General features: G+C 37.7%; 2 protein-coding genes across 18 annotated transcripts in view; both read left to right on the top strand.

The window, feature by feature from the left end:
• Positions 1-16,541, top strand: part of LOC137038544 (dematin-like) — a 75,165-nt gene extending 58,624 nt beyond the window's left edge. For 13 of the 17 annotated variants that reach the window (XR_010897503.1, XR_010897505.1, XR_010897497.1 and 10 more), the window contains 14 exons: positions 671-718; positions 981-1,061; positions 2,412-2,549; positions 4,617-4,661; positions 6,456-6,594; positions 6,673-6,717; positions 6,812-6,961; positions 8,183-8,319; positions 9,109-9,214; positions 9,564-9,613; positions 9,714-9,762; positions 11,551-11,616; positions 11,759-11,839; positions 11,929-11,985. Coding sequence is in view for 2 of the 17 variants with exons in the window: in XM_067413199.1 (XP_067269300.1) it covers positions 704-718; positions 981-1,061; positions 2,412-2,549; positions 4,617-4,661; positions 6,456-6,594; positions 6,673-6,717; positions 6,812-6,961; positions 8,183-8,319; positions 9,109-9,214; positions 9,564-9,613; positions 9,714-9,762; positions 11,449-11,453; positions 11,551-11,616; positions 11,759-11,839; positions 11,929-12,042 (1,221 nt within the window). In the remaining 15 variants the exon portion in view is untranslated. Of the gene's footprint in view, positions 1-670; positions 719-980; positions 1,062-2,411; positions 2,550-4,616; positions 4,662-6,455; positions 6,595-6,672; positions 6,718-6,811; positions 6,962-8,182; positions 8,320-9,108; positions 9,215-9,563; positions 9,614-9,713; positions 9,763-10,233; positions 10,278-11,448; positions 11,454-11,550; positions 11,617-11,758; positions 11,840-11,928 lie in introns of those variants that run through there. The other 4 variants (XM_067413199.1, XR_010897509.1, XR_010897510.1 and 1 more) reach the window with 4 other exon arrangements.
• Positions 16,542-17,315: 774 nt separating this feature from the next.
• The window catches only part of LOC137039287 (actin filament-associated protein 1-like 2), a 46,339-nt gene continuing 36,783 nt past the window's right edge, over positions 17,316-26,871 (top strand). The window contains exon 1 of the mRNA XM_067414638.1: positions 17,316-17,544. Coding sequence (XP_067270739.1) covers positions 17,529-17,544 — 16 coding nt within the window. The 5' untranslated portion in view covers positions 17,316-17,528. The remainder of the gene's footprint in view (positions 17,545-26,871) is intronic.

The following is a 26,871-nucleotide window of genomic DNA, read 5'->3' as shown; positions in this document are numbered from 1 at the left end:
CCCTGCAAGTCATAAATGATGTTAGATAGGAAACTTTCTGCAACCTGCTAGAGTCTTTTGACTTAAAGCTGATGAAGGTGATATTTGAAAGCATCTGTAAATCAATCCTGGTCACACAATTCTCGGCTAAAGCCCTATTCGGACGGGAATTGTTTCTTGTGGTTTCGTAAGGTATTTTAATCATTTACAGGGGCTAGTCTGTGATTTTATTGCCGTCCGAATCCAGAATATCTGTGTTTTTCACCCACCACCCTCATAAATATGATTTTATTCTTATTATTCCAAGCAAATACATTTTTTACAGTAGACAGTAATTCGACTGACCGCGTGAGCAGTGTTCCAAGGTGCACAGGATCACAAAACTCGTTCCTCCACCGTGAATAAATTACCATCCGAATTCTATCACTTAGGTGGCATGCAATACATGAATAGGGCTTTAGTGAATTTTAGCCTATATAATCACAAAATGTAAACTATTATCTCTCTATATAAAGTTGGATATAGCCTACATTAAAGTTTCTCTGCATACACGCAGTACACTCATGTAAAGTCACATAAAATCTCAGCTGCCTGATAATCTGACTTGAAGTAGATCTGCATTTAGTGTTTTATAGGCCATTGACATCCATCTGAAGCCTTGTTCTCATCTATGTTCCTTCTTTTTCCACAGTGACCTCATAAAGGGAGCGCTTTCTCTTTCAAAATGATGCTGCATAAGGTATTTAAAAGCAAACATTCTTTCTAAGTAGATTTCTTATTTGTTCGTAATTATAATAGGTAATCAAAAAAACTAATAAACAGATTATATGTTTGACCTTTGATCTGTGTGTGTGTGTGTGTGTGTGTGTGTGTGTGTGTGTGTGTGTGTGTGTGTGTGTGTGTGTGTGTGTGTGTGTGTGTGTGTGTGTGTGTGTGTGTGTGTGTGTGTGTGTGTGTGTGTGTGTGTGTGTGTACGTGTGTGTGTGTCTGTGTGAGAACAGCAATCGTCCCGTACCTCCCCGGGCACTGTTTGCTCTCTACGTGCAGGAGGTGTTCCTGGATCCCCAGCAGTCACTATAGTGGTGTGTATAGCAGTGCATGTTGGGATATAATTCTCAGCATGCTTTTCCAGATGTTACTGCATAAGCCTACTGTAAGATTAGATAACTAGTCATGACAACAAATTAGTTCTTTCAAAGCAAAATAAAGATTTTCATAGCATGTTTATGGGTGCGCCTCAATCAGCTCCCTAGTTCAGTAGTCAGGGCACTGATCAGGGAGTCTGTAATTTTAACACTCTGGTGCTCTTTGTCATTTTTTACCATAAAATCTTACGTTTTGCCTTTTTACTTTATTAGAATGGTATGAAACTGGTACACACAGGGTGAAAAAAAACGCGATAAACATGAATTGGTCCTGAAATTTTTTTTTGTCACACTTGTAGTGACCACATTTTTCAGAACAATCAACTTAAACTTCTATAACTTCATTTATGTTCACTTTTTTACTTCAAGTCAGCGAGCCAGACTAACTTGACCTGCCAGAGCTAGCACTATGCTTGATTTCTGTCACAACCACTATCGTCAAAAAATTATTGACAATTAGCATACAGTTTGGTTTGGCAGTATGATTTTGTTCTGGGCAAGAGCTCCCTGTCCATCCATGCAGCCAAGCATGGATAAGAGCAGGGAGAGCAGTGATAACCCCCCAAAACAAAAACCATATGCTGATATCCACCCAAACACAAACTGACAGTGAAAAATCTGAATGCTACATTTTTTTCCCCCATACTGGAAAAGACAGACATACAAGAATAGGACATTTCGGAAAGGAGCAGCATGTCCCTCTGAAATAGGAGAGCCAATAATGCAGTGATGCGATAAGCAATGCTAACTCAGGTCACTTTCAAATCAAGCAGCTTGAATCTGAGGTAAAATTTGTGTGTGGAATGAATCCCTCTCGCTAAATTCCCAATTGGACAATCCTAGTGAGATGGTTTTGCCCGTCTAATTCACTGTTTAATTAGTTCCTAATCAACGCAATAAAGTTGCTGATAATACTGAAGGGGCCTTATATAGAGAGATGCTCTGATAGGCATTGTATTCCAATAGGTAGATGTGGATAAGCTGAGAATTAACTGATGCAAGCTTGGCTGACGTGACCTGCCAGAACTAATTCTACGCTTGATTTCTACTGTTATTCATAAAATCTAGTTGCGACAATATAAAATAAGGATGTCGTCATGTTACCATCAGCCAAGCCAAGTGATGAGTATAGTGAGCCAAGGTCCTTACTGTCCTTACCAGTGCCTGAATTTGTGTACATAATAGGATTCACAAGCTAGGGAGCTAGCGAGCTGATTAAGACACACCTTATGTCTCTGAGATTGCCAATAATTTTCCCTATTCCTTTCATATTTTTGATGTCTACAGGCCAAAATGGAAAAACAAGTGATTGGGTATAAGGATCTAGCAGCTATACCTAAAGACAAGGCCATTCTAGACATAGAGAGGCCTGACCTGATGATGTATGAGCCCCACTTCAGCTATTCACCACTGGATCGCTCAGAGGTGTGTATATTATACAATCATACCAAAATGTATTCAGACACCTTCAACATTTTAAAATGGTAATAAAATAGAACTCAAAGTTAAACTGTGTCAGAGCAAATTCATCTTAATAACGTTAGATAACTTTGATAGAAAGGTATGTAATGGATTACAATCAACCAATCAGCTGTCAGCTGTTAAATTTAAGTACACAATTAGGCCCCCCACACGAGATCACCGAAACCGACTCAAAAGGATGTAGTATACATGCCAGGCCAGTGTGTGGCGCAGTAATTCTGCTACAAAAATACACTAAAAACAAAAAATAAGTGTTGGGGCTAGAAGGGGTATACATAGATATCCATAATAAAGTACTGGCACAGAGTTATAGCGGCTAGAAAGTTGTTGTTTTTTTACACAAGCTGCACGATTAAGTTGTTTATCGTAACGAAAAGCTGCCATTTCAACGTGTTAAAGATTTGTAGCCATGTTAATAATGTTTGTTAGAAACCAAACAATTTGTAAATTCCTCAAGATTTCAGCGAGATAAAAGTATTTATGTTCGTATAGATCACTTACCTTACATCAGATCCAAAGAGCCTGACAGAAAGCTTGCCTGTGACAAGATGGCGGCCAGTGATGGCGATGGTGACTCTGCTGTAAGACATCTAGCCTTTATTATGGATATCTATGGGGGTATAGCAGTGGTAGGAGGTGAGGCAAAATCTCACGATAAATACATTTGTTACTTAACATATGTGTTTTATTAACGTCTACACCTACCCCAACCCTAAACCTACCCATACAATAATGCAAATACGATAATTAAATGACACTATATTTATGTGCGCATGTCCAGTGCCTGTAGTTGAATCCCTTAATTCCCTGTGCTGGAAGTAGTGATGACATCACCGTTTCAAAAAAGATTTGCTGTACATACGAAAACGCAAGAATATTGTTTTCAGATTTATCCACTTTGGGACCCGGTTTCAGAAAATGTTGGATTCATGCTTACAAAACGCAGGATTTGTGTGGACGAAATGCTGATACGGTAAAAAAATGTATATGTATACAGCTAAACGCCTCTCCGTGTGGACAGGGCCTTAGATAATACCAATTTAGGTCAACCAATTACAAAGCAATGCTTCATTTTATTTAGTCTGTGGTGTAAAGGGTTGCATTAGCAATTAATTAAAAAAACACTTAAGCAAAACATGGTCAGGTCAAACTGTCTGAATTAGTTTTGTCCCAAATATTTATTAATTTGACTGGTAGTCCACTGTATGAAGACATTTTGGGTATAATGTGTCAGAGTTTACTTTATTTTGCTATCCTCACTTACATAAAATTAACTACAGTGTTCTGCACCCACTAGTAAAAAAAATATATCTAGAGTATGAATAATTTTTTGTTTGACTGTATATCTGTTTAATTGCTCGTTAACACAAATATCATATGTTAGCAATTCAATGCATTTACGCATGATTAGGCATGGTCAAGAAGACGATCTGCTGAAGTTCAAACTGAGCATCAGAATGGTTAAGAAGGGGAATTTAAGTGACTTTCAATGTGGCATGGCTGTTGGTGCCAGACAAGTTGGTCCGAAATCGCTGATCTATTGTTGTCCCAAAATTGGACAATGGAAGATGGAAAAATATTGCCTGGTCTCGATTTCTACTATGCCATTCTGATGATAGGGCCAGAATTTGGCATAAACAACATAAAAGAAGGGATTTATCCTTCCTTTTTATGAATGGTTCAGACTGGTGGTGTTGGTGTAATGGTGTGGGGGATATTTTCTGGGCATACTTTGGGCCTCTTACATGGCTGTCTGTCAGCGTGTGATGTATTCACTAATTAGTTTCCTGGTGGATGTGATGTCTCGCCATCAGAGAGCCTGGGCAGAGATCAGTACACAGGCACAAACACACACGTCATGTTAGTTCGGCTCTCCCACTGTAATTTCCTTTTTTGTTTTGCTGTAATGGAAGCTTTAAGCTTCATTAACTCTGTAAACCTGTCTGTGGAAATGTCTGGATATCTCACTTACTGCCAACAACTGACCTCACTGTCTTTTTCTCTCTCTAGAGGTCATTATCTCCTCGCTCTATCTCCCCTCCTCCATCTCCAGAGGTAAGTTGTATAGTACATGTCTGTATGTGAGGTTAAAATGACTAATAAGTCATATGCAGCCTAATATCTGTAAACAGAATGACGCTTGCAATGAGGCTTGTCCAATCAGATTAGAGGACCGGAAGTAATTGTCGTGTAATGAAAAAGGGCTGTTCGCAAATAACAGACATTTAGGTTACAAATTAGGATCACTGTTCAAAAGTTTGGAGTTATAATATTTTTAAATGTTTTGTAAGAAGTCTCTTATGCTCACCAAGGCTGCATTTATTTGATCTAAATACAGTAATAACAGTAATTAAATACAAAAAATAACTGTTTTCTATTTTTCTATTTATGTTTTTTTATATATTTAAAGTATAAATTATCCCTGTGATGCAAAGCTGATTTTCCGCATCATTATGCCATTCTCGATTCTTCAGTGTCAGTGACACTGTCGGTGTCACTATGCTTCAGAAATCATTCTAATATTCTTATTATTATCAATGGTGAGAGAAGTTTTTGCTGCTTAATATATTTTGGAAATTGTGATGTTATCAACTGTGTTCTTTCAAAAACTTTCTTTCATTTCATATTTTGTTTGATTTATATGTGATATACACTTTCGTTCAAATGTTTTTGATCGTGATATTTTTAATGTTTTTTGAAGAAGTCTCTTATGCTCAACAAGGCTTCAATTATTTTATTAAAAATAAAAAAATATTGTAAAATATTATAAAAATTTAAAATAATTGTTTTGTATTTGAATATTTTTTTAAATGTCATTTTTTATTTCTGCAGTGTTCAGCTCAGTGTCATATGATCCTTCAGAAATCATTCTAATATGATAATTTGATCTTCAAAAAAACATTTATGATTATTATCAGTGTTGAAACAGTTGTGTAAAAAAATAGGATCATTTAATGAATAAAAAGTTTAAAAGAACAGTATTTATCTGAAATAGAAAGCTTTTGATAAGAGATAAAGACTTCTTCTAAAAACAACTTACAGATCAAAAACTTTTGAACGGCAGTATATGTATTTAGAAACATCTATCCAAATTCTGTCAATTTTTTAAAATAAAAAATACAATGTAAAAATCGAACTTCTGTTGAATATTAGGAACTACCGTGTCAAGTATCAGCTGTGTTCTGTGGTCTGAATTCCAGCTGAAGCCATTTAAAACAGCATTTTTCTAATTCCTGACTAATTATTAGTACTGTCCTTTACATGAACTCACATTGAGAGATGTAAACAATTTAGAAATTATTTTGTCACACCACTATTATAAGACTATTTAAATGAATAAATGAAGTTCTACATTTGCACTACCGTTCAAACGTTTGGGGTCAGCATGGTTTTTGATCAAAAACAGTCAGTTAAGACATTTTCAAAAAATACTAAACTAAAATCATTGATAATAATAATAATAACTATTTCTTAAACAGAATGTTAGAATGATTTTTGAAGATCATGTGACACTAAAGACTGCTGAAAATTCAGCTTTGCCATCACAGGAATAAATTAGATTTTAGTACATTTTAGTAGTTTAGGTGTTCCTACATGTACCACACAAATCAAACAAAATATGAAATTAAGGTTTTTGAAATAGCTTTTTGACAACTTTTTTGACAAGTTGCCGGTTGATAACATCAGATTTATTTATTTTTTGAAAACCCATGACTGAAGCAATAAACAACCTGTAGTCTTGCATCACAGATATTTTACCATGTTTAAAGATCAAACTATTTTATTATCTGCTTTAGACTTCTCTCTAAATGCTTCTCAATCACACAGTCATTCTATGTGTAATCCCAGAACAGTCTATCAAAGGATGTCCAGGATTGGTCAGAGCCCAAGTCATCGGGCAGCTCGTCTCCTGCCTCCACACAGCTGAGTAAAAGCTTCACTGTCAGCACAAAAGTCCCACATCAGCAACAGCACTTTCACAGGCCAGGTTTGGTACTCAAACACAGCCATGAAACTTCAGGCAACATCACACACTAAAACTAAACAACCTTCATTTTCCTTCCAGACAACGGAACCAACATATTCAAGAAGCCACCTATATATAAACAAGGTATGAAATATTAGTACTGCTGTTATATCAGATTCAATGTAAATGATTTTCTTGAGCATATTGAGTATATGTATGTGTATTTGAATGGATGTAGATGTCTCAGCAGCTGTTCCACACTCTAAACACATGGAGGATTTAATCATTGAGTCATCGAAGTTTCCTGCCGCCCAGCCTCCAGACCCCAACCAGCCCTCGAAGATAGAGACAGACTACTGGCCCTGTCCACCCTCACTAGCTGTTATAGGTAATACATATGTTTTGTTTCTCTTAAGGAATTATAGGAGAAACACCATCTGCAATTTAGTTTGCACTGTATCATATTTGATAGGCAAATTTCTAAGGCCTCTGAATTATCAATATGATCAAAATTTAACTGAAAGACTACATGCCTTCTTTCTACATATTGAAATATGCCATGTAAAGGCCAAGTATGATAACTCATACTCGGAATTTGTTCTCTGTGCTTAACCCATCCAAGTTAGTGCACACACATTAGTAGACACTGCAAACATTGGACCCGGAGCAGTGGGCAGGCATTTTTGCTGTGGCACCCAGGGAGCTTTGGGGGTTACGCACCTTGCTCAAAGGCGCCTCAGTCATTTGCTACCGGTACTGAGAATCTCAACTGAGTTGAGTTACCAGTCTGAGGCTGCTTTCACACTAGCACTTTTGGTGCGCACCCGGGTTCAACTGACGTAAGAGATCGGTTCGTTTGGATGATGTTGATGCTGTCTTCCAAACTCGGGTGGTCTAGGGTATGGTTCCTGTGAACTCCAGTATAGTTAATTGCTGATATGAATGCAATTGTACTAAATTGCGGATTATTACACTGTTTATGTTTTATGATTTTATTAAAATGTGTTTGTGTGTTTTACTCATTTTCCTGGCAAGCGTGACTGGTGTACTACAAGCAGAGAGCAACAAATCTAATTTCTGCTTGCCTTCAGTGTTCTTTAGAGCATTTGCAGTACATTTGCAGCAGATAAGACGCAAGTGTCATTGCGTACTGAATCTTTGGAAACAAAATCATTGGTTAAAAATCTAAAATATAAACGTGAGAAGAGCAACGCATTTTACCATCTTCACCCTCGCTGTTGCAAACAACAGGGTAAACAGCTGCTGCTTTGATGACGCAAACACAATCTGGTTTCCGACACAGATATTATAATCTGAACAGTCCAGTGGGACAGGGGGAGTGAGGAGAAATCAAACTATGGTTCAGACCATACAATCGAACCAAATGTGAAAGCAACCTGACTCTTTAACCATTAGGCCACGACTGCCCCAAAACACAGACTATGTATGCACCGCTGAAGTGTAGTGCTAGTTTACAACACTAACAGTACATTCAAATTTAAGTAGCATTTGTGATAGAGCCACTACTTTATGATGGGGTAGTATTGGCACGGTTCTTCATCAATCGTTCTTACACTCTTCATCTCATAGTCTTGTTTTTGTTCAACAGAGACAGAACGGAGAAAGAATGTGGCATCCAAAACAGCTGAGGGAGAGGAGGGTGAAGAGGATGATAAGTATGATGAAAATGATCTTTCTGAAGACATGTGGAGGCTTCGGAAAATGCAGAAACAAGAGCTCAACAAGGTGTAAAATTATTATATATTCAAAGAATTACAGTGCATGTCCACGGTGTGACATGCCTAACAGAGTCCTGCAGTTTAACAGTTTAACTATTTTAAATTGTTTTTTTCTTCCATTTTTTATACATATATAAATTTATATTTTTGGTTCCACAAGGGGGATTTAAATCAATTAAAACAATTTGATTTAAATCAGCAAAACTTTATAAAAATCCATTTCAAATAAATGTTTTTTTTTTGTTTGTTTACTTTATGTTTATTAAAGAATCCTGAACAAATTAGGAAATCAGCACATTAAAATTATTTGTTACGGATCATGGGACACTGAAGACTGCTGAAAATTCATCTTTGCCATCACAGGAATAAATTACATTTGAAATTATATTAAAGTAGAAAACATTTAATTTATTCGTAATAATATTTTAAAATATTTCTGTTTATACTGAGCACAAGAGACTTAGTTTAAAAAGCTTTTTTTTTTAAAGTCTAACCAACCCCAAAAATTTGAAAGGCAGTATAGTACATGTAGTGTTTATGTCCTATTTAAACCTTATTTTCTTAATTTCTAAAGGTTTATTGGGTTGATTCTTATTTTTAAGATCTTTTTGTGTCACTCGACCTTCACGTGGAGGCCTTAGTTGGTTTCAAATGAAGGACAAATCTTTAGGGATTCTTGAATTTCCTGTCGAAACAGGGAGCCATGCTGATCAATTCAGTCTCTCAGCCTGAGTATACTGTTTCCACCTACCCCCGAAACCCCCTCTTCATCTCTTACTTTCTCTCTTTGTCACAGATTCAGTCTAATCTTGGAAAATTGATACTAAAGGAGGAGATCGAGAGATCAGCCCCTGTCCGCAGGAAAACACGGTCCCTGCCCGACAGAACACCCATGCATCTAGGTACATTTGAATGTGTGTGTGTAGTTGTGTGTGGTTTCTTAGTTATGGGATTAATAGTCTGTATCAGATTAGAATTTGTTATAGGTCTCTAGGGGAAAGGTCAAAGTCCAGGTAACACTTTGAACCATTTCATTATTTCATTACACTGAATGCGGTCACCAAAAATAGTTGGGATTCCAGTTTAAAGGTTGACCTTGTAGTGACCCCTTCTGGTTTAAGAAATGTACTGCATCCATATGATATACATCATTAATGGAAAAACATGCTGGTCTTAGCACCAATACTTTTGTATGATGAGTATTTGAATGCTATTTGTGCCAGTACAGTAAACATCTTTTCTTTTATATAGCCTCCAAATCCCCCTCATTTCCTTCCTACACTAAGACTGGGCTTACAAGGGTAAGAAAATAAAATCTGATTTGTTATGTCGTTGTTGTTGTTTTTTTTAAACCATCCTGAATTACAATTATATAATTAGTCTTGTGTTTATGTGTTACAGCTGCAATCTGCAGAATTCTCATCTTCAAACAATGATAAAGGGAGTCAAAGTAAGTATGAGAAGTATGATATTTTTTTATTCCACCTTTTCTAGTCCACCTTTTAGTCAATTATGTTTATTTGCACTTCAAACAGAGTTCCAGTATCAAGAGGCATAATTCTATTCTATCCTAGTAGAGGAATTTAGAGTGCCAGAATCAAGTTACATTTTTATTCTATTTTAAATATCAGCTAATTTTCCCCCCTGTATTAAGAGCACTTGTTTCTATATATTTTATTATACAATATATTATGAGTCATCATTTTATTATTTTTAAATAGTAAAATAATTTGTATTATGTTTATTTACACTTTAATCAGCGCATAGAGTCATTTTTCTATTCTCTTATGCTTTGTTGTAATCTATTCTCTGCATTTTTAAAGAAATAGAAAGAAAAAAACGTAATTGAATAGGAGAGATATTTGACGTGTTTTTATACCTCCTGCTAATTGTATTATCATTTGTCTCTTTCTCTCTACAGATTTCCAGGTATGTAATAATTTGCATTAAAATAATGGGCATTATTTGAACAATCTGAGCACACGGTCTGAAGCACGTGGAGCAAGTGCACTTAGGGTGTGTCCGAAATCCCTCTTTTGCTAGCTTAATGACAGGAAAAATAGTCAGCGCACTAGGTGCATGGTCTAAAAGGGTTGTCCGTAGTCTCTTAATAAATCACGGGTGGTTTTTCGGTTTAAACCAATCTCAAGTCTCATCTCCTATTCCCTTTGAAAGCCAGATGCACTTACACCATGGTGGATTTGTTATTTACATGCCATGCGAAAGTATTCGGCCCCCTTGAACTTTGCGACCTTTTGCCAAATTTCAGGCTTCAAACATAATGATATGAAACTGTAATTTTTTTTGAAGAATCAACAACAAGTGGGACACAATCATGAAGTAGAACAAATTGTATTGGATATTTCAAACTTTTTCAACAAATCAAAAAATGAAAAATTGGGCGTGCAAAATTATTAGGCCCCTTTACTCTCAGTGCAGCAAACTCTCTCCAGAAGTTCAGTGAGGATCTCTGAATGATCCAATGTTGACCTAAATGACTAATGATGATAAATAGAATCCACCTGTGTGTAATCAAGTCTCCGTATAAATGCACCTGCACTGTGATAGTCTCAGAGGTCCGTTTAAAGCGCAGAGAGCATCATGAAGAACAAGGAACACACCAGGCAGGTCCGAGATACTGTTGTGGAGAAGTTTAAAGCTGGATTTGGATACAAAAAGATTTCCCAAGCTTTAAACATCCCAAGGAGCACTGTGCAAGCGATAATATTGAAATGGAAGGAGTATCAGACCACTGCAAATCTACCAAGACCTGGCCGTCCCTCTAAACTTTCAGCTCATACAAGGAGAAGACTTATCAGAGATGCAGCCAAAAGGCCCATGATCACTCTGGATGAACTGCAGAGAGCTCTTCATCCAACCTCACTGAGCTCGAGCTCGAGCTAAATTTCGTTCCACTTCATGATTGTGTCCCACTTGTTGTTGATTCTTCACAAAAAAATACAGTTTCATATCATTATGTTTGAAGCCGTGCATTTGTTATTTAAACAATGTGGTACTCTACATAAAAATTATAACTGCGTCGAGCTGAAACTAGCAAAAAAAACACATGCATCGCGCCACATTGATAGCGCCCAAAGTGTAACCAAATAAATGTATATCCTATCACATAAAACAGATCAAGTTATTTAATTTAGTAGACACTAAAGATCAGATTTTTGCACAAATCCTAGTTGTGATTATGATATGTAGTCTTACAGTGGTCTTCTTTGTTTTATAGAATGGAGATGCCCAAAGCAGAAGGATAGACAGGGGGAATTCACTCCCTAGTATGCTGGAACAAAAGGTAATGAAACCGTGTAATCTGCCGACTAATCACTAATTTCTATTCACCAGAGCTCTTGTAAATATTGCAGCTAAGTGACTGCTTGCTCATGGTCAAAGTTCATTAATTATGTGTTTGCATCATCTATGTGTTCATTTGGCAGATTTACCCATATGAGGTGCTCATTGTGACCCACAGAGGCAGAAACAAACTCCCACCTGGTGTAGACAGGACAAGATTGGAGGTAAACATTGTTTTTTTGTGCCCATTATTTAACCCTGTTGCACTGTTCTGTTGGGAACAAAGGTTGACCACATAAACCTCTCTCTCCAGAGACACCTGTCACCTGAAGAATTCCAGAATGTCTTTGGAATGACCATAGAGGAATTCGACCGGCTCTCCCTTTGGAAGAGGAACGACCTGAAAAAGAAAGTTTCTCTCTTCTAAAAGTAGAGAAATGCGTTCTTTAACAAACACTGTCACACGTCTGCACTTCCACTTGTGAAAATAGTGCAAGCGATATAAGATAAGGAAAGATGAGGAACTGATATAAGGAATGTGATTTTGGAGCCAGCAAAAAACAAAAAATCCATATCGTTTGATAAGCCCCATATCTGATTGCAGCTAACAATCATGTCTGAGTCAGTGATGTCTCTTTTTCTAGTTGCAGCTACTATGTCAGGACTCCACTGTCCTCTTCTCTGTGTGCTTTGTTAAGCTAAAATGATATACACAGACATGAAAGCTAGCAGTACACATGAAGCAGGTATGAATTATTTGAGTAGACCAAATCCCTACAGAATGATTCAGAAGTCCAGATGGGCCAGCAGGAACTTGTGAGTTTCATTCACTATGAAATCACTGCCACACTTTTAAGCCTTTCTGTGCTAAGCATGAAAAACCTTCAAAATATGGGTCAGTGACATAACGTTCATTCCCCAACAATGTAATTCATACATTCACTAACTTCAATACACCTCTTCTATTATGAGCATGTTTTTGGGGAGCATGCAGTAAAAATGTCAGGGTGATGAAGTAAAGAAGAAAAGCCCAGAATAAAAGAATGAAATACTTAACAAGAAAACATTAAGTAGTTTTGCATAATCTTTTATTAGCATTTATTAGAAAAATATCCACTATTTAACAAAACTGCTTATTAAAGGGTTACTTTAGTGATTTAGCATTTAGCTTTGTATTTAAACTCTGTCATTAATTTAGTAGAAATGTGAAATTATTTTTGAATTTGGTGCCTTATAGACTGAGAAAGACTCATTGTCTCATGGGGATGAAAGACAACAACTCCCAGATTGCACTTGCTTCGCTGGCAAGGCCACTCCCAGTGCCACCACTGGATTACTGGATCACTTTCCCACCCTGTTTCGTTTTTATAAAATCAGTCCAGTTAGAGAACAGACACTATAATTAAAAACTGAATGTGTCTGTTCAATAACCTGTGAGTGAGCCGAGCGAGAGTCACGGCACAAACGCAGCAGGAGTCAGATTACGTTCATCACTAGAGCTGAAGTAAGCGCTGGCACAGCATACATTCACAGCGCGTGTTCAGTCTGGCGTGTTTTCAGTTCATGAAAACACAGTTCATGGAAGTTTAACTTTCATAGGAATTTGTCTGAAAAGTTGAAACACTCACTTTGCTATGCACCGCTCCGTTTACATGAATGCCCGTGGCTGCCGGAGCTGAGTGCTGTGAGGGTTGAAAACATGTGGAAATAGCTCCTTCTACTGGCTGTAGTCTTCAGCATCTGGCCAAAAAATCCTCAGATGATGCAAAATTATGATATTTGCGGCATCAAGGGATTCTTTCCAAAAATAAAATACATACATTTCTTGTCTTAGGTGGATATGAGGGGGGCAAGCACTATCATTCGAATGTACAACCGGATTTCTAATGATACAAAGCCATATGCTAAATCGCTGAAGTAACCCTTTAATATGGGAAAACTTTACATTTTAAACTTTAAATGCTAAATTAAAGTCTTGGTCTTACTCCACCATGCAGAAAAATAAAATAAAAAATAAAATGTGTAATTATATTCTAGAGGTAGATAAGCTTACAATATCAGATCATTTGACCTGTGTATGACGCCTCAGGTTATTTCAGGTTGTAAAATGTCATATGGTGCGATCCCCAAAAACGGCATTATATTTATGAATTAATAAATAATGATATTTGTAACAAATATAGTGAAATTTTAAAAATATGTCATTTTAGTCACTAAATGTACACTTCAGTCTGGACCACTTAAGTCATTAAGTCAAAAACTCCATAGACAAACTTTTAGTCAAATGTTTTTATTGGTATATTAAGTTACATTTGTCGATATGGCTTTTTTTTTAAATATGTGAGCTCCATGAAAAGCCAAGGCAGGGAACAGCAGCAGCTTCTGGGGACAACCTCCCATTTTTAAACTGGGAGAGCAGCGTAAATCCCCCATTGAGAACAGAGCCTGCATCAATGACAACAGAATGACATTGATTAAGTTAAACACAAGTTTAAGGAGGAGCTGTGGAGGAGGTAGGTTGCAAAGCAGGGTGCAATGGAAGCAGCCAAGTAGGCAGACTGTCTTAAGTAAGGCCCCTATATGATAGAACACATTTTTGCAGTGAGAGGCGCCATTTTTAAATAGTTTTCTAGTGGCAGTGAGCGTTTTGCGTGCTGTTTATGCACCCCGGGGGGCTCATGTTTTAGCCGCCTGCTGCGTCTTGTGTTTTTCTAGGAGCGCTTTGAGTGCATGAGGTTAAAAAACTCAACTCTGAGCAGAAAAGCGCCTAACACCATTGCGTTTTCCCCCCATTGTCCAATCGAATGAATGGAGAGGCGGGCCTTCCGTTATAATGACGGTTACCTTAATTAAACTGACAGAACAGTGTAGGCTATTCAGGGATTGCAGAGTAACAAAAAAAAAAATCTGCAGCACTGCTACTTTCTAAATCAAAAAAAACGTTAACCAAAAAAAAGGCAGTGCTGTGCACCTGAATGCGTTTTCAAACCTGAAAAACACTCTGATCGAGGCCTAAGACGTCCTGTTTGAAAGTTGCCAATTGAGTACATAGGAATCGGTGATGATAGCGAAGCTTGATTACTTGGCCTGCTGGATCTAATGCAGATTGCTTTATTTTATTCGAAAATGAAAACAAAAATGTCAAACTTATAAACTTTTTTTTATTCTTTATAGTCTTATTTGTCACTGACCCGTATTAAGCAAAGCAGCTTTTGCTGATAGTTTGAAAATTAGTACAATTTATACTAGAAACTTAAGATGCACATATTGCACACCCTCATTCTTTACACCTTAACACCAATATAAAACAAACAATATAATACCTTAATACCGATGCAAATACCAGCGGTACGATATACATGTATAGCAACAATTCCAATGGCAACAGCAGAGCAAGAGTTTGCTGTTCCAAAGAGAGCTACTGTACATTAGTGAAAGTTTATTAAATATTAGGTATGATACGTACGAATCCTGCATGGCAAATGTATCCTGCTTTACTTCAAACAATGATGATGGATTGTGAATCGTGAGTGCGATCAATAAGACAAAGATATATTGATCGAACAGTTTCACTCGCTCCCTCTCTTCCGTCTTTTTTCGCTCCCTCTTTCCCATTTTGCTGCTATTGCCTTGTAAAGCACCTTTACTGTTTTGGTTCTATCCCCTTTTGTTCTTGACGAGTGGAATGTTCTTTTTTTATAGTGTTCCTGTTTTATAGGATAAGGATAGGTTAAAAAATAAAGGGATTTCATACGTTGAGACCTGATGGTTTGATTTTACAACCCTGGGTTTTGCTTTCTGTAGAGTTATAGAGTTTAACTGGCTCTTTCCGTTCACAAATGTGGATTTGAGTTAAATTGGTCGCGACTCACAGGATGCTGAATTGGAATTACAGGAAGATGAATTTACTGAACTGCAATTATCCAACAAAGTATACATAATTATATTAATTAATTAACTATATGAAAAAGAATGAACACATTTCAAATCTGTTCTCAATGGCCCTGTGGTTCGGATATTCTTCTTGCTTACTTCTAATGACTTTTGTGTGTTGATCTCTGAACAAATTAAATTATGCTTTCTTTTCTTTTCTTTTTTGCTCCAATGACCAAATGAAGTGCTTAGATAGAGTGCATTATTTGTACCTAGAGTTTGTACCTACAAAGCAGAAATGTAATAAGAACAAAACCATCACTAAAAAGAAACACACATATCAACTTGTGAATGTAAAAGTACAAAAATAGACATTCCACCATTCAGTTTTTTAGAAGAACTGCTCCAAAGGAAATATGTGACTCTACTGGCTAGAGAGCTATTCTTGGCTTTTCGCTTAACAAATCAATAATATTATTTATTGTTTTAATAGCTTGCTGGTAGCAGTTAGCTTTTCCTTCAACAGGAAATAATAACTTTATGAGAACACAATCTGACACCTGATTCACACTTCACAATACAGAATAATCATGTTTTTCTGGTGTGAAAATATTTGTGGCTTCAGAAATCAAGCCATCTTGATCAATTTAATTTTGCTAGGAAAATTTCAGTAAAGGCACTCATCCTAAAGAGCACTTGATTCACTTATTTACACTTACAAGATTGAATGTTTTCACAATGAGTAAATATGCTCTTTTTAACCACATGTAGGCTACATGCATCTGACAATTTTAATGTGCAAAATGTTCCAATTATGAACATAACACCGATCTTTCTCTACTTCATGAATAGTGCTTTTCTTCTTTTCCTTTTTTTATTTAAAAGTGTGATGAATGAAAAGAAATAAAATGGATTTTAGTAAAGTGAGTGTACATTGTTGTGATTTTATCAGTGGTATTGTTGTTTTTTATTTTGATTTGTAAGTGGCTTAATGATTTTAACAGATCATTTGAATTAATATTCAGTTCAATAAAGTTTATGATTTTAACAGTATTATGTGTCTGTTTTTTTTTTGTTGTTGTTGAAAATGCATTTGATGAAGTCTTTCTCATCCTAGATAATAGGATACATAAAGGTGGGCAACTTTTGACATACATAGATACGGATTTGTTTGAAGGCTGAAGTGAAGAAACGTGAAGTTTTGGAAGATAAAACAAGGTTTTTCGCAAAAGCATTGATATGTATTTGTTTCTTCCTCATATATTTTTCCCATCACTATAACCAGGGTGTTCTGTATTAAAGGGATAGGGATTCATCTAAAAATGTAAATTCTGTCATCATTTAGCCTACTTACCCTCTATTTTGTTCCAAACCTATAAGTTTCTTTCGTCTGAACACAAAGAAAGACATTTAGAAGAATGTTTGTAACCAAGCAGATCTCGAAAGCCATTGCCTACCATAGTATTTTTCCCACCATGGTAGTCAGCTGTCGAAATAATTTCCCCAAATATCTTCCTTTGTTCGGCATAACAAATAAATTGTTACAGAACAACTTGAGTGTGACTAAATAATGACAGAATTTTCATTTTTAGGTGAACCATCTTTAAGGTCATGTAAATATTGCGCCGTGTTTTCATTCATAAACTGAAATTAAATCACAATTTATTTCCTCACATAAATAATTTACTGTTCAGTGGTAGCTAATCATTTACAGGTTATTTTGTAATTGCCACTATAGTCCGCATCGAGATTGTTGGGTGGCGCTGTTGAGCTGCTGTATATTGGCTGATTTCAGAAGCACCGCTGGAGGCGGAGAGTCCAGTGATACAGAGATGTGGAGTGGATGTTGACAATGTAGCCGCTTGTTTTGGACTGTTATCTTCACTTGACTGTCGCCTGACCTGCAACTCTTCCTTGAATCGCTTCGAAATTGAACTTAATTTCAATTTGACTTCGTTTACACATCCAGGAAAAGACTTGGCGATGAACTCAAGAAGCGACCGAGAACATTTCACTAGGACGCTTTGATCATTTCCAGCGATGGACAAGCAAAAAGGTATTTCTTTCTCTGTTGTCACGTCAGTCTGTAGTCTGTGCGAGAGTCTGAGTGAAGTGCTCCTGTGAAAGCTTCATATGGGCCGCATAAGAACTAGGCTATATATCATCCAGACAGGTATTTTCTATATGAAGCAACTTTTTTATTGTTGCTGGGGAGTCACTTATCATTGGCACAGTAATTTTGAGCTATCGAGGAAGATAATCTTCTAAATTGCTTAAATTCTTAAATTCTAAATTGCCGATTCCGTGTAGCCTAAGCCACTTCGGATAATTCCAGTAGTTAATAACTAATTAGGCTAGTGATCTTATTGAATCGTTACAATATACTTATGTTCTGCAGCAGAAGTCACAAGTCTTTGTACATTATCATTCACTTTGTTTAATGCATCTTTTATACAAAGTGACTAGTGAAATAAAGTGTCTAAATGTCTTGATTAAGTGAATCTGTCCCACTGGGATTCAAACCTACAACCTTTCCTCACCCAATTTCAAAACTACACCACCATCTATTTCTGAACACATCTCTGCAGCTCTTTCAGAACTCAGAGAGATGTGGATTTTTTCATTGTTGATTTCTCATAATTGCAGTTAGTGTTGTTGTACCCCTGCAGATTTGATCATTGTTCTGGAATTTCAGTATTAGTCCTACAGTTTCCCCCATCAGCCACGCCGCCACGACTGAAATCTCAGGAGAAGAGCGAGTTTCTTGGTTTGTTTAAGTAAAGGTCAGAGAGCAGAGCTAATTTCACCAGTGGCGGCATAGTGTGAAGTCTGACGGGAGCAAATGAGCTACTCCACCTCCTTCTGTGCTTCTTTCTGTTTCTGAAAACAAAACTTGTTGGGAGACTGTTCAGCCTCTATGCACTTTTGTCCAGATATTTTCTATGGTCACAGTTTTAACTGTTGACAACTGTATTATGGCCATGTCTGACCATTTGAAAATGTTGAGAAAATTTCAGCTTTATATAAATGAGCAGTGCAGACAGTGGAGGACATATGATTTATCACTTACTGCAGTTGAGGGTCCTAAAGGGAATCCTTGCAGTTATTCATTTCAATGTGTGTAAGAAAATGTCACACTGTGAGGTATAAAGTTACAATTGCAAGAAATAAAGTTACAAAGTGACAACCTTTTTATTTGTTTGACTTGGAAATGACTACCTTCTAAAAGGTTTGTGGTCGTAAGATTTAAAAAAATATATTTTTGAAAGAAGTCACTTATGTTCTTAAATCTCTTTTTAAGGCTGCATTTATTTATTGAAATATTATAATATATATATATATTGTAAGTTTCTGAAATGGAAAAGATGAATTTTCAGCAGCCATTACAGCCAAAAAAAATCTTACTGACCCTAAAGTTTGAACAGTAGTGTAGGCTGGTACATATTACTGCCTAATGTTATTTTGGGGCATTTATATTTGGTGCTTATAAAGCTATGCATTTTAGACTTATCTAGTAAAACTAGTGACGAAATTGCTCTGATTTTTAAAAGAATTTTGCTTTTTTTTTAGTTATACACATTTTAAGCCGTTTCAGAAGAAATATGTTTTTTTTTTTTCCTCTTCCCTGTTCTGTCACAATCGGTCAAAACAAGAATGTGACCTTCCACCAAAACACACACATAGATGTAATTTGCGGGTGGGGCATATCCCCACCACTGTGATTTTGTCGATTTTGTCCTTATCATTTAAAAAAAAATTCCAACTGAAAAATAGTGTGGAAGGATTACAACGCAAAGGAAAATCCCAATCCAACATGTAACACAATGTAATACGCACAAAGTATATTTGCAGCGACCAGACTGTCCTGATCTATAAAACATATCAGGATTTATAAACAACAAATAGCAAAAGTATGTGCACACATTTTGGACTGTATATATACTCAAACTGAACACAAAAAGGGATTAAGTACACAGAATTCTTACTCATTTAGATTAAATGTCACTCTCATGAATAGAGATAAACACACAAATTACTACCACCCTAAAGCCCGAAGTATACTTCGGGGAGAAGCCTGGCAGAGCCAAAGGGTGGAGGGATGAAACGCAACTGAAGGCACAGAGGTAGAGCAATAACACAGACAGAGCGATAACTGACCAAGGCAAACCTGGAGAGAGGAAGAAGCCAATGTGGAACTGACTAGAAGACGAACCAAGGTGGAGTAACGGGCCCAGTGGCTGGAGCCGAAGTCATGGGATCCTCTTGCCAAGGTGGAGCTGGATACTGTCAGAGGAGAAGTCAAGGGACTAAAGGGACCCAGCAGAGATGGGGCAGAGCACAGGACCAGCGGAGACACAGGAGACTTGGAGTGAGGCGCAATCAGTGGAGACACAGGAGACTTGATCAGGACATCTGGTCAGACTCTGGGGCGACGGCTGGCTCAGTCTCTTTCTGGCACTGACATTGCGGCAGGCTCAGTGTTTCCATGTCTGTGGTGGGCTCTGGCATGGACTCCGTACAGGGTATAGGAGGTGGCTGGTTGGGCTCTGGGTCCAGAGTGGGGCTGTTTTTGTCCTCCTCAGTGGGCAAGATTGTGAACGGAGATCATATGGCTTTGTTTGTGTTTGCCATGTGCTCCTCTTGTCCCACCTCCATGTTACCTGTTACCACGGCCCCTTGTTTAGTCCTTGCGTGTGTCTCAATCAGCTCCTTAGTTTAGTAGTCAGGGCACTGATCAGGACATAAGTCAATGGGTTGACTGCCTGATCAGTGCCCTGACTACTGAACTAAGGGAGCTGATTGAGACGCACCCCTTGTCTAGTCCTTGTTTGCTTAATTTTGTTCACCTGTTCCTTGTGCTGTTCCCTTTATATTGAGCTCATTTCCCTCTCATATTTGCTGGTTCATGTACATATTCAGTGTGTGCATGTGTTTCTTGCGTATCTTGTCAAGTCAGTTCTAGATTTAGACCCAATCCAAATTCTATTTTATACCCCTTCGCCTACCCTTACCTCTATGCCTACCCCTTCCCCTTGCCCCTTGAAACAAATCATATCATATCAAATCTTATCAAATATCAAAAAATCAAATAACCTTTATTTATATAGCGCTTTTTACAAGTCCAGTTGTTTCAAAGCAGCTTCACAGTGTTAGCAGGAAGATAATGCAACAGAATTAGATTTTGGCTGTACAGCCGGTGTGGTGAAAATGGTGATGTTATCCAGCTAATTTCAATTATCACATAGTGTCAATGCGGGCAGATCGGTAATACAGTTTAAATGTAGGTGTCCCCAACTGAGCAAACCAAAAGCCAAAGGCAACGGTGGCAAGGAACCAAAACTCCTTCAGGGCCTTTCTCCTTCTGGAGAAAAGTCATATTAGGTAAATAGATATTTGTAAGATTATTCAAAAGATTGAAGTTGTCATGCCGGAGACGGGTTTATTGAGGATGTCGTGTTGATGCGGCATTTACAGGGGGAAGTTTAATTAACACGATCTCTACAGACATTTCAGGGATGTATTTGTCATATCCAGACACAGGTCCACCATCTGGTCTGGATACGGCCTGGATCCGGCTGACTGCAGTAAACCTGCGGAAAAAAAGTGTGTCTGCTTCCCAAACAATGTTAGGAAGACTGTTCCAGAGTTTAGGTTCTAAATAGGAAAAGGATCGACCGCCTGCAGTTGATTTTGATATTCTAGGTATCATCAACTGGCCAAAGTTTTGAGGCCGCAATAGACTTGATGGAGTATAATGTGTTAAGAGCTTTGGATTTTTTTTAAACAGTGCTCGTTTTCAGTTCAAAAACATACTTTGAGCTATCACGTTTTCTGAGACGATACAGAATGATACAGAGCATACAAGACTATTTAAGTCGCTTTTCCAATGGGCCCCACTGTTCTGCTTGTTTTTTAACCACTCCATTCCATGCTGGTCCGAGCAGACAGGTACGGATATGGTCTTGTTGCACTGTGGTGCTTTGATAACAGAGGTCTTTGCAATGTTATACAAACGAGTCAGTTGATGCTTGGAGATGCAAGAGTTTACAGACGATACGCGATATAAATATCTCAACTCAACTCAACTTTTATTTCTAAAGCACTTTCAAAACCATTAGAATGGACCAAAGTGCTGTCCATGAGTATCAAACAACACCAAAAATTACACCAAAGTTACAATAACACACAAAAAAAAGGTATCAACACATGGCACCAAAAATCAAACACATATAATCATAATCACATAATCACTCACAGTTTCCTAACCCAATCAGAAACCAAAAGCTTGATGAAATAAATAAGTCTTCAAGTCCTTTTTAAAAGTGTCCATACTTGGCAAGCTGTCCTGCCAAGCTATTCCCAGGCTGTTTATATCGACTGTGTTATTAAAGGGGTGGTGAAACACTCAGTTTCAGTCAATCTCATGTCAATCTTAAGTACCTATAGAGTAGTATTGCATCCTTCATATATCCGAAAAGTCTTTAGTTTTATTATATTTATAAAAGAAATATAGGCTGTACCGTGTCTTTCCGGAAAAAACGAGCGCCTGGAGGCGTATCGTGTGGGCGGAGCTAAAGAATGACGAGCACACCCAAAGCGTTCTCAAGCGTGGAGAAACCCAAGTATGCTATCGACCCATGTATGCTATCGATCGGATTCAGCTAATACGTGACCCAGAATCAGGCTGAAATAAATTGAACAGGAGAAACAGCAACAGCAGGACGTCCGTCTCTGTGGTATGTTCTGTATTTAGTGGCCTGTCAACATTTGTGTGTCTTTACTCGCAGTTTATGAGGACATGATTTGGTTTATGGACTATTGTATGCGACTAAACCTTAGCAGTAGCAAACAAAACGGTTTTGCACGTCAGACTAATGTAACGTTATATAGAACAACAATAGAGTAATGTTAACCTTTAGCGCATTTGAATGACGAAGCACGCGATCGTGTCGTTTACTGATGTTTACTCGACGATAGCCAACAGCATAGACATTTGAAGCAGTTTCACTCACCGGCTGCTTCCAAAGCAGGACCGAACCTTTATCACTGGGACCGCTCCGTCAAAAACACACTTCTTTGATATGATTTGATGAAGTCCTGTGACAGCATTGACCATGGAAATCTGCCATGTTGTGAATGTTCCCGTCATTTCTGTATTCAAATCGGTTCAAATGCAGCGCTGCCTTCCGGGAATGCTGTGCTGAAGCGTTGATATCACCCATAGGAATAAAGTGGAGCGGTAGCGCGGCGCGTCATAAGTGTTCACGGACGAGTGGATCTGCATCTGAGCGAGTGTTTATGGGCGTGCATTTCCTCTCTCACTCTAGTCATGCGCACGCACACCCTACCGGGAGAAGAGCCCGTACGGCCCATACAAGGACCTTCCGTTCTATTAACGTCAAACCGAGCCATACTTGAAAAAAACTCTCTGAAACTTGTGAGAAACCGGAAGGAGTATTTTTGACAAAGAAATACTCCATCAAACGTCCAATATTAGTTTTTGAAACTTTGTCTATGTTTAGGATGGGAATCCAAGTCTTTAACAGTGTAAAAAGCTCAGTATGCATGAAACAGCATTTCACCCCCCCCCCCCCTTTAAGGATGACCAGATATACTGTATTATTAATGTATTAATTTTTAGTGCACATCACTTATTAGTTCACAAACTTGCATCCAGACAACACATAAGTGATCGATCATCACTACAGGCATTCAAGCAGCACGGTAGTTGGTGTATGCAAGGAAATTCATCGCACCCCTTCGCTCGTAGTGCTGTCACGAAAAATCTTTGTTTGTAGGGCTATCTGGCCCTTCCCCTTACCCCTACCACTTCAGCCAAAAGAGAACTGAGACACCCCTACCCCTTCACGTGATGCACAAAAAGGGGTATGGGAAAGTGATGAGCTAAGGGGTAAAAAAAAAATGGTATTATGCCTTCATCAGTTCTAGCTTTGGATTTATTTATTTTACTTTTTTTCTTTGTTTCTTTGTTGTAAATGTCCATTTGAGTGGACATATATATTCAAATGCACATGAGCTGATGCTCCCCACCCTGCTTTCCAGAAGAGGATGGAGCCTTTACAGATTGTGCCTCAGATAATCTGCCAAAAACTAAAACATCTGTTTGATTTTGAATATCATCTCAATTGCAGTCATGCTCATGAAATCGCAGTTCTTCATCATTATGACAGTTTATTATCTGCATGTGTTTTAAAGCCATAACAGTCTAAACTTCTAATATATGGTTTTCTGTGCATTAGAGGATGGATACCCTACCCGAGCCTGACGGCTCGGTCACGTCAGCGCGATAAGGCATTGAACCTTTTGAATTTAAAACTGCTTATTATGCAAGTAGCCAATGGACCTGTATAACTTGATGCAATGGTTTGTTTTTGTGATTAAAATAAATGTAAAATATTACCCTAACATCCGTCTTCCTGCATGCGGAAATTTGTTTATGTCACCGCGACAACAACGCGCAACACGTGCGTGCATATTGCCCGCGGCATCCTTGTCATTCCAGTGAGCGCAACTTCAGCGCTGCTGGCAGCAGGACAGCCTTGAAGCCATCCACAGTTGATGCAATCCTTTTTCTGCATAAAACCTCGTTTGGGCTCTGTGTAACGTTTGATGCCCCATGCACGTGCTGATGCGCTCGTCTGTAAACATTTCAGAATGCCTTCCTACAGTTGCTTAATAAAAGCGGGCTTTCCACACAAGCAAATGTACGTGTCATTAGTAAATGAGGAAAAAAAAATATACTAATATCGGGCTCAGGTCGGGTTCGGGTTACTGCTCTGTCGGATGCGGGTCGGGCTCGGACAGAAAAATGTGGCCCGATCCGCACTCTAGTGTGCATCCAGTAAGTTCTCTTTCACGTCTTATTGTGCTTAAACTGTCAAAAACACACAATTCACATAACCACAATCAGTTATGTCCGTGAATGTAAACAACAAGTAAAGAAATTGCATGTGTACATTAGTTCTGTGTATCAAAGTGACATTTACATTTAATCATTTAGCAGATGCTTTTATCCAAAGCGACTTACAAAAAAGTGACAGCAGTGTACAGTACAGTACATCCTGCTATATATGCTGTTAATATGAACCTAACAAATGAAAAAAAGAAAATCACTCATTGCCCTTAATTGAATATCTTTAGTTGGGGTCAATACATTTCTTACTGTTGTTCTCATTTGCTTCCATTTTGTTATAATACTATCACAGTACCATGCTTTTATACACTAAGCTCCTGAAAGTGACCCATTCTTTCACAACTGTTTGTATTAGCAATCTGGATGCCTAGGTGCTTGATTTTATACACCTTTGGCCATGGAAGTGATTGTAACACCTGAATTAAATGATTTGGAGTGGTTTACCAAATACTTTTGTTAATTTAGTATCTCATTCATTCATTACACATTTGGCTAATTTGTTTGTCTATTTGTTCCCACGGCATTCAGTCCGATGTTTCCCTGCACAAAACACAGCTTAAATTAATTCTGGGGTTGTATTTCTCACATAAAAGACTCACTTGGACAGCTTGGAATCAAGTTCAAATCTCTGAGTTGATTGCCAGTCACACACTGTTGATTGCCAGACACTGGTACTATTTTAGGCGTGCATATGTTTGCGATATCATGCTGTGCATCTGCTTGTTTGGGTTAGTATCGTATGGTTACCCCCCATAGTGGCATCAACTGTTGTTTAAACATATATCCAAATGTGTATGTATTTCTGTTTTTTTCTATATTTACCCATTTTGTAAACAGTGCAAGTTTGTAATCAAGTAGTGGGCACAGGATATGGCGATGATGTGAGGACCGTGCTCCTTAAATGCATCATGTTCAAAAGAGATTTGGGTGCAATTAGTGACTCAAGAAACCGCAGAAGGTCACAAACTGAACTTTTTTTTCATAATGGTAGTTGTAAAGTTATTTAATATTACATTTTATTCAAGCTCTTTTACTCCATTAGTATTCAATATAGGTATTCAAGACCTTTTTAATGAAATCTGAGAGCTTTCTGTCCCTCGACTGACAGCCTGTGCAACTACCACTTTAAAGCCCCAGTAAGGTAGTAGTAAAGACATTATAAAAGTAAGATGTGACTCCAGTGATTTAACCTCTTTTTATGAATGACGCAAATATTTTGTTGGCACAAAAAACTTAATTTAGAAATTATTAATCTCTGACACAAGAGCACCATGATACGTGTTGTGTTGGTGCGAGAGCGTTGTTGATGTTGTTGCGTCAACGTGCTTTAATTACTTTATTTAATTACTTGTATTACTTTAATGATGTCTTTACTACCTTGTTATGTTATATACCTCAGAAAAGCAATTCAGTGACAATACACGTAGGCCTGTCGCGGTAGTCAAGAAATCAATTAATAGCTCGATAATTTTTCCGGTCGCGAAAATTTCCATTTGCATGCTTGTTTTCTTCATCTCTCTCACTGACTGCACGCACGCCTCGTCCATTTGGGGAGGTGTTTATACTCTACGCGCAGACTGTGTGCCTGCGTGATGCAGAGCTGCACGCAAAATTACAAAATTTGACATGCAAGCGTAATTTGGGTCTCGTGCGGACTCTGTAAATTATAAACAAGCTAACGTTACACTGAAGTTGGCTTTGTGTGCTAAAAAGGCATAAGTTCCTTAGAGATAGCAATACACAATCTTCCTTTTTTTGCCAAATAAATGAAAAGCATGTCATCAATGTCTTTTCTCTTGCTGTGACAAAATCTCACCTAGCTTTCCTCAGAGATGGTCAAGTCAAGTTTGTTGTGCGTGATTACATGATATATAAAAAAATGAATACTGTATCCTACATTGTGAATAATTAAGCTATATATCGCTGAAGTAAATTTCTGGAGTGTTAACAATAAAAAAACAAAACAACAACAACAACCGTACAGAACCGAAAAACCTGACCCTAAAACCGTGATACGAACCGAACCGTGGGTTTCGTGAACCGTGTCACCCCCTAATATGCACCTAAAACACAATATAATATGTACTCATCCGTTGCAGTTTTCATCCATTTTATTTATTGTTTTTGGTATTTATTCAAGTGCATTTTTTGTTAACAGACACTGAGAGTCCATCGCTTTTATTGTTTTTGGTTGTTTTGTTTATTTATTGTGGATATTTAATTTGTTTTTCCATTTTCAGTGTTAAATAGTCTTTAGAAATAATTGTATTGATCTTTGAAAAAGTGTACCTGCATTATTATGCCATTATCATTATTTTAGATGAAAATGGTCTCAGAACAACATTATCGTTTATCGTAGTAATTTCTTGGCCAATTTCTTGTCCAGCGAAATTTGTTATCGTGACAACTGACAGGCCTACATACACATAATAGTCAGCTAGAAAAATA

This window comes from Pseudorasbora parva, chromosome 13 (assembly GCF_024679245.1).
Source record: "Pseudorasbora parva isolate DD20220531a chromosome 13, ASM2467924v1, whole genome shotgun sequence".
In the NCBI taxonomy this organism is placed as follows: Eukaryota; Metazoa; Chordata; class Actinopteri; order Cypriniformes; family Gobionidae; genus Pseudorasbora; species Pseudorasbora parva.
Note: the sequence above shows the minus strand (reverse complement) of the source record. Positions and strands in the feature narration are given on the sequence as shown.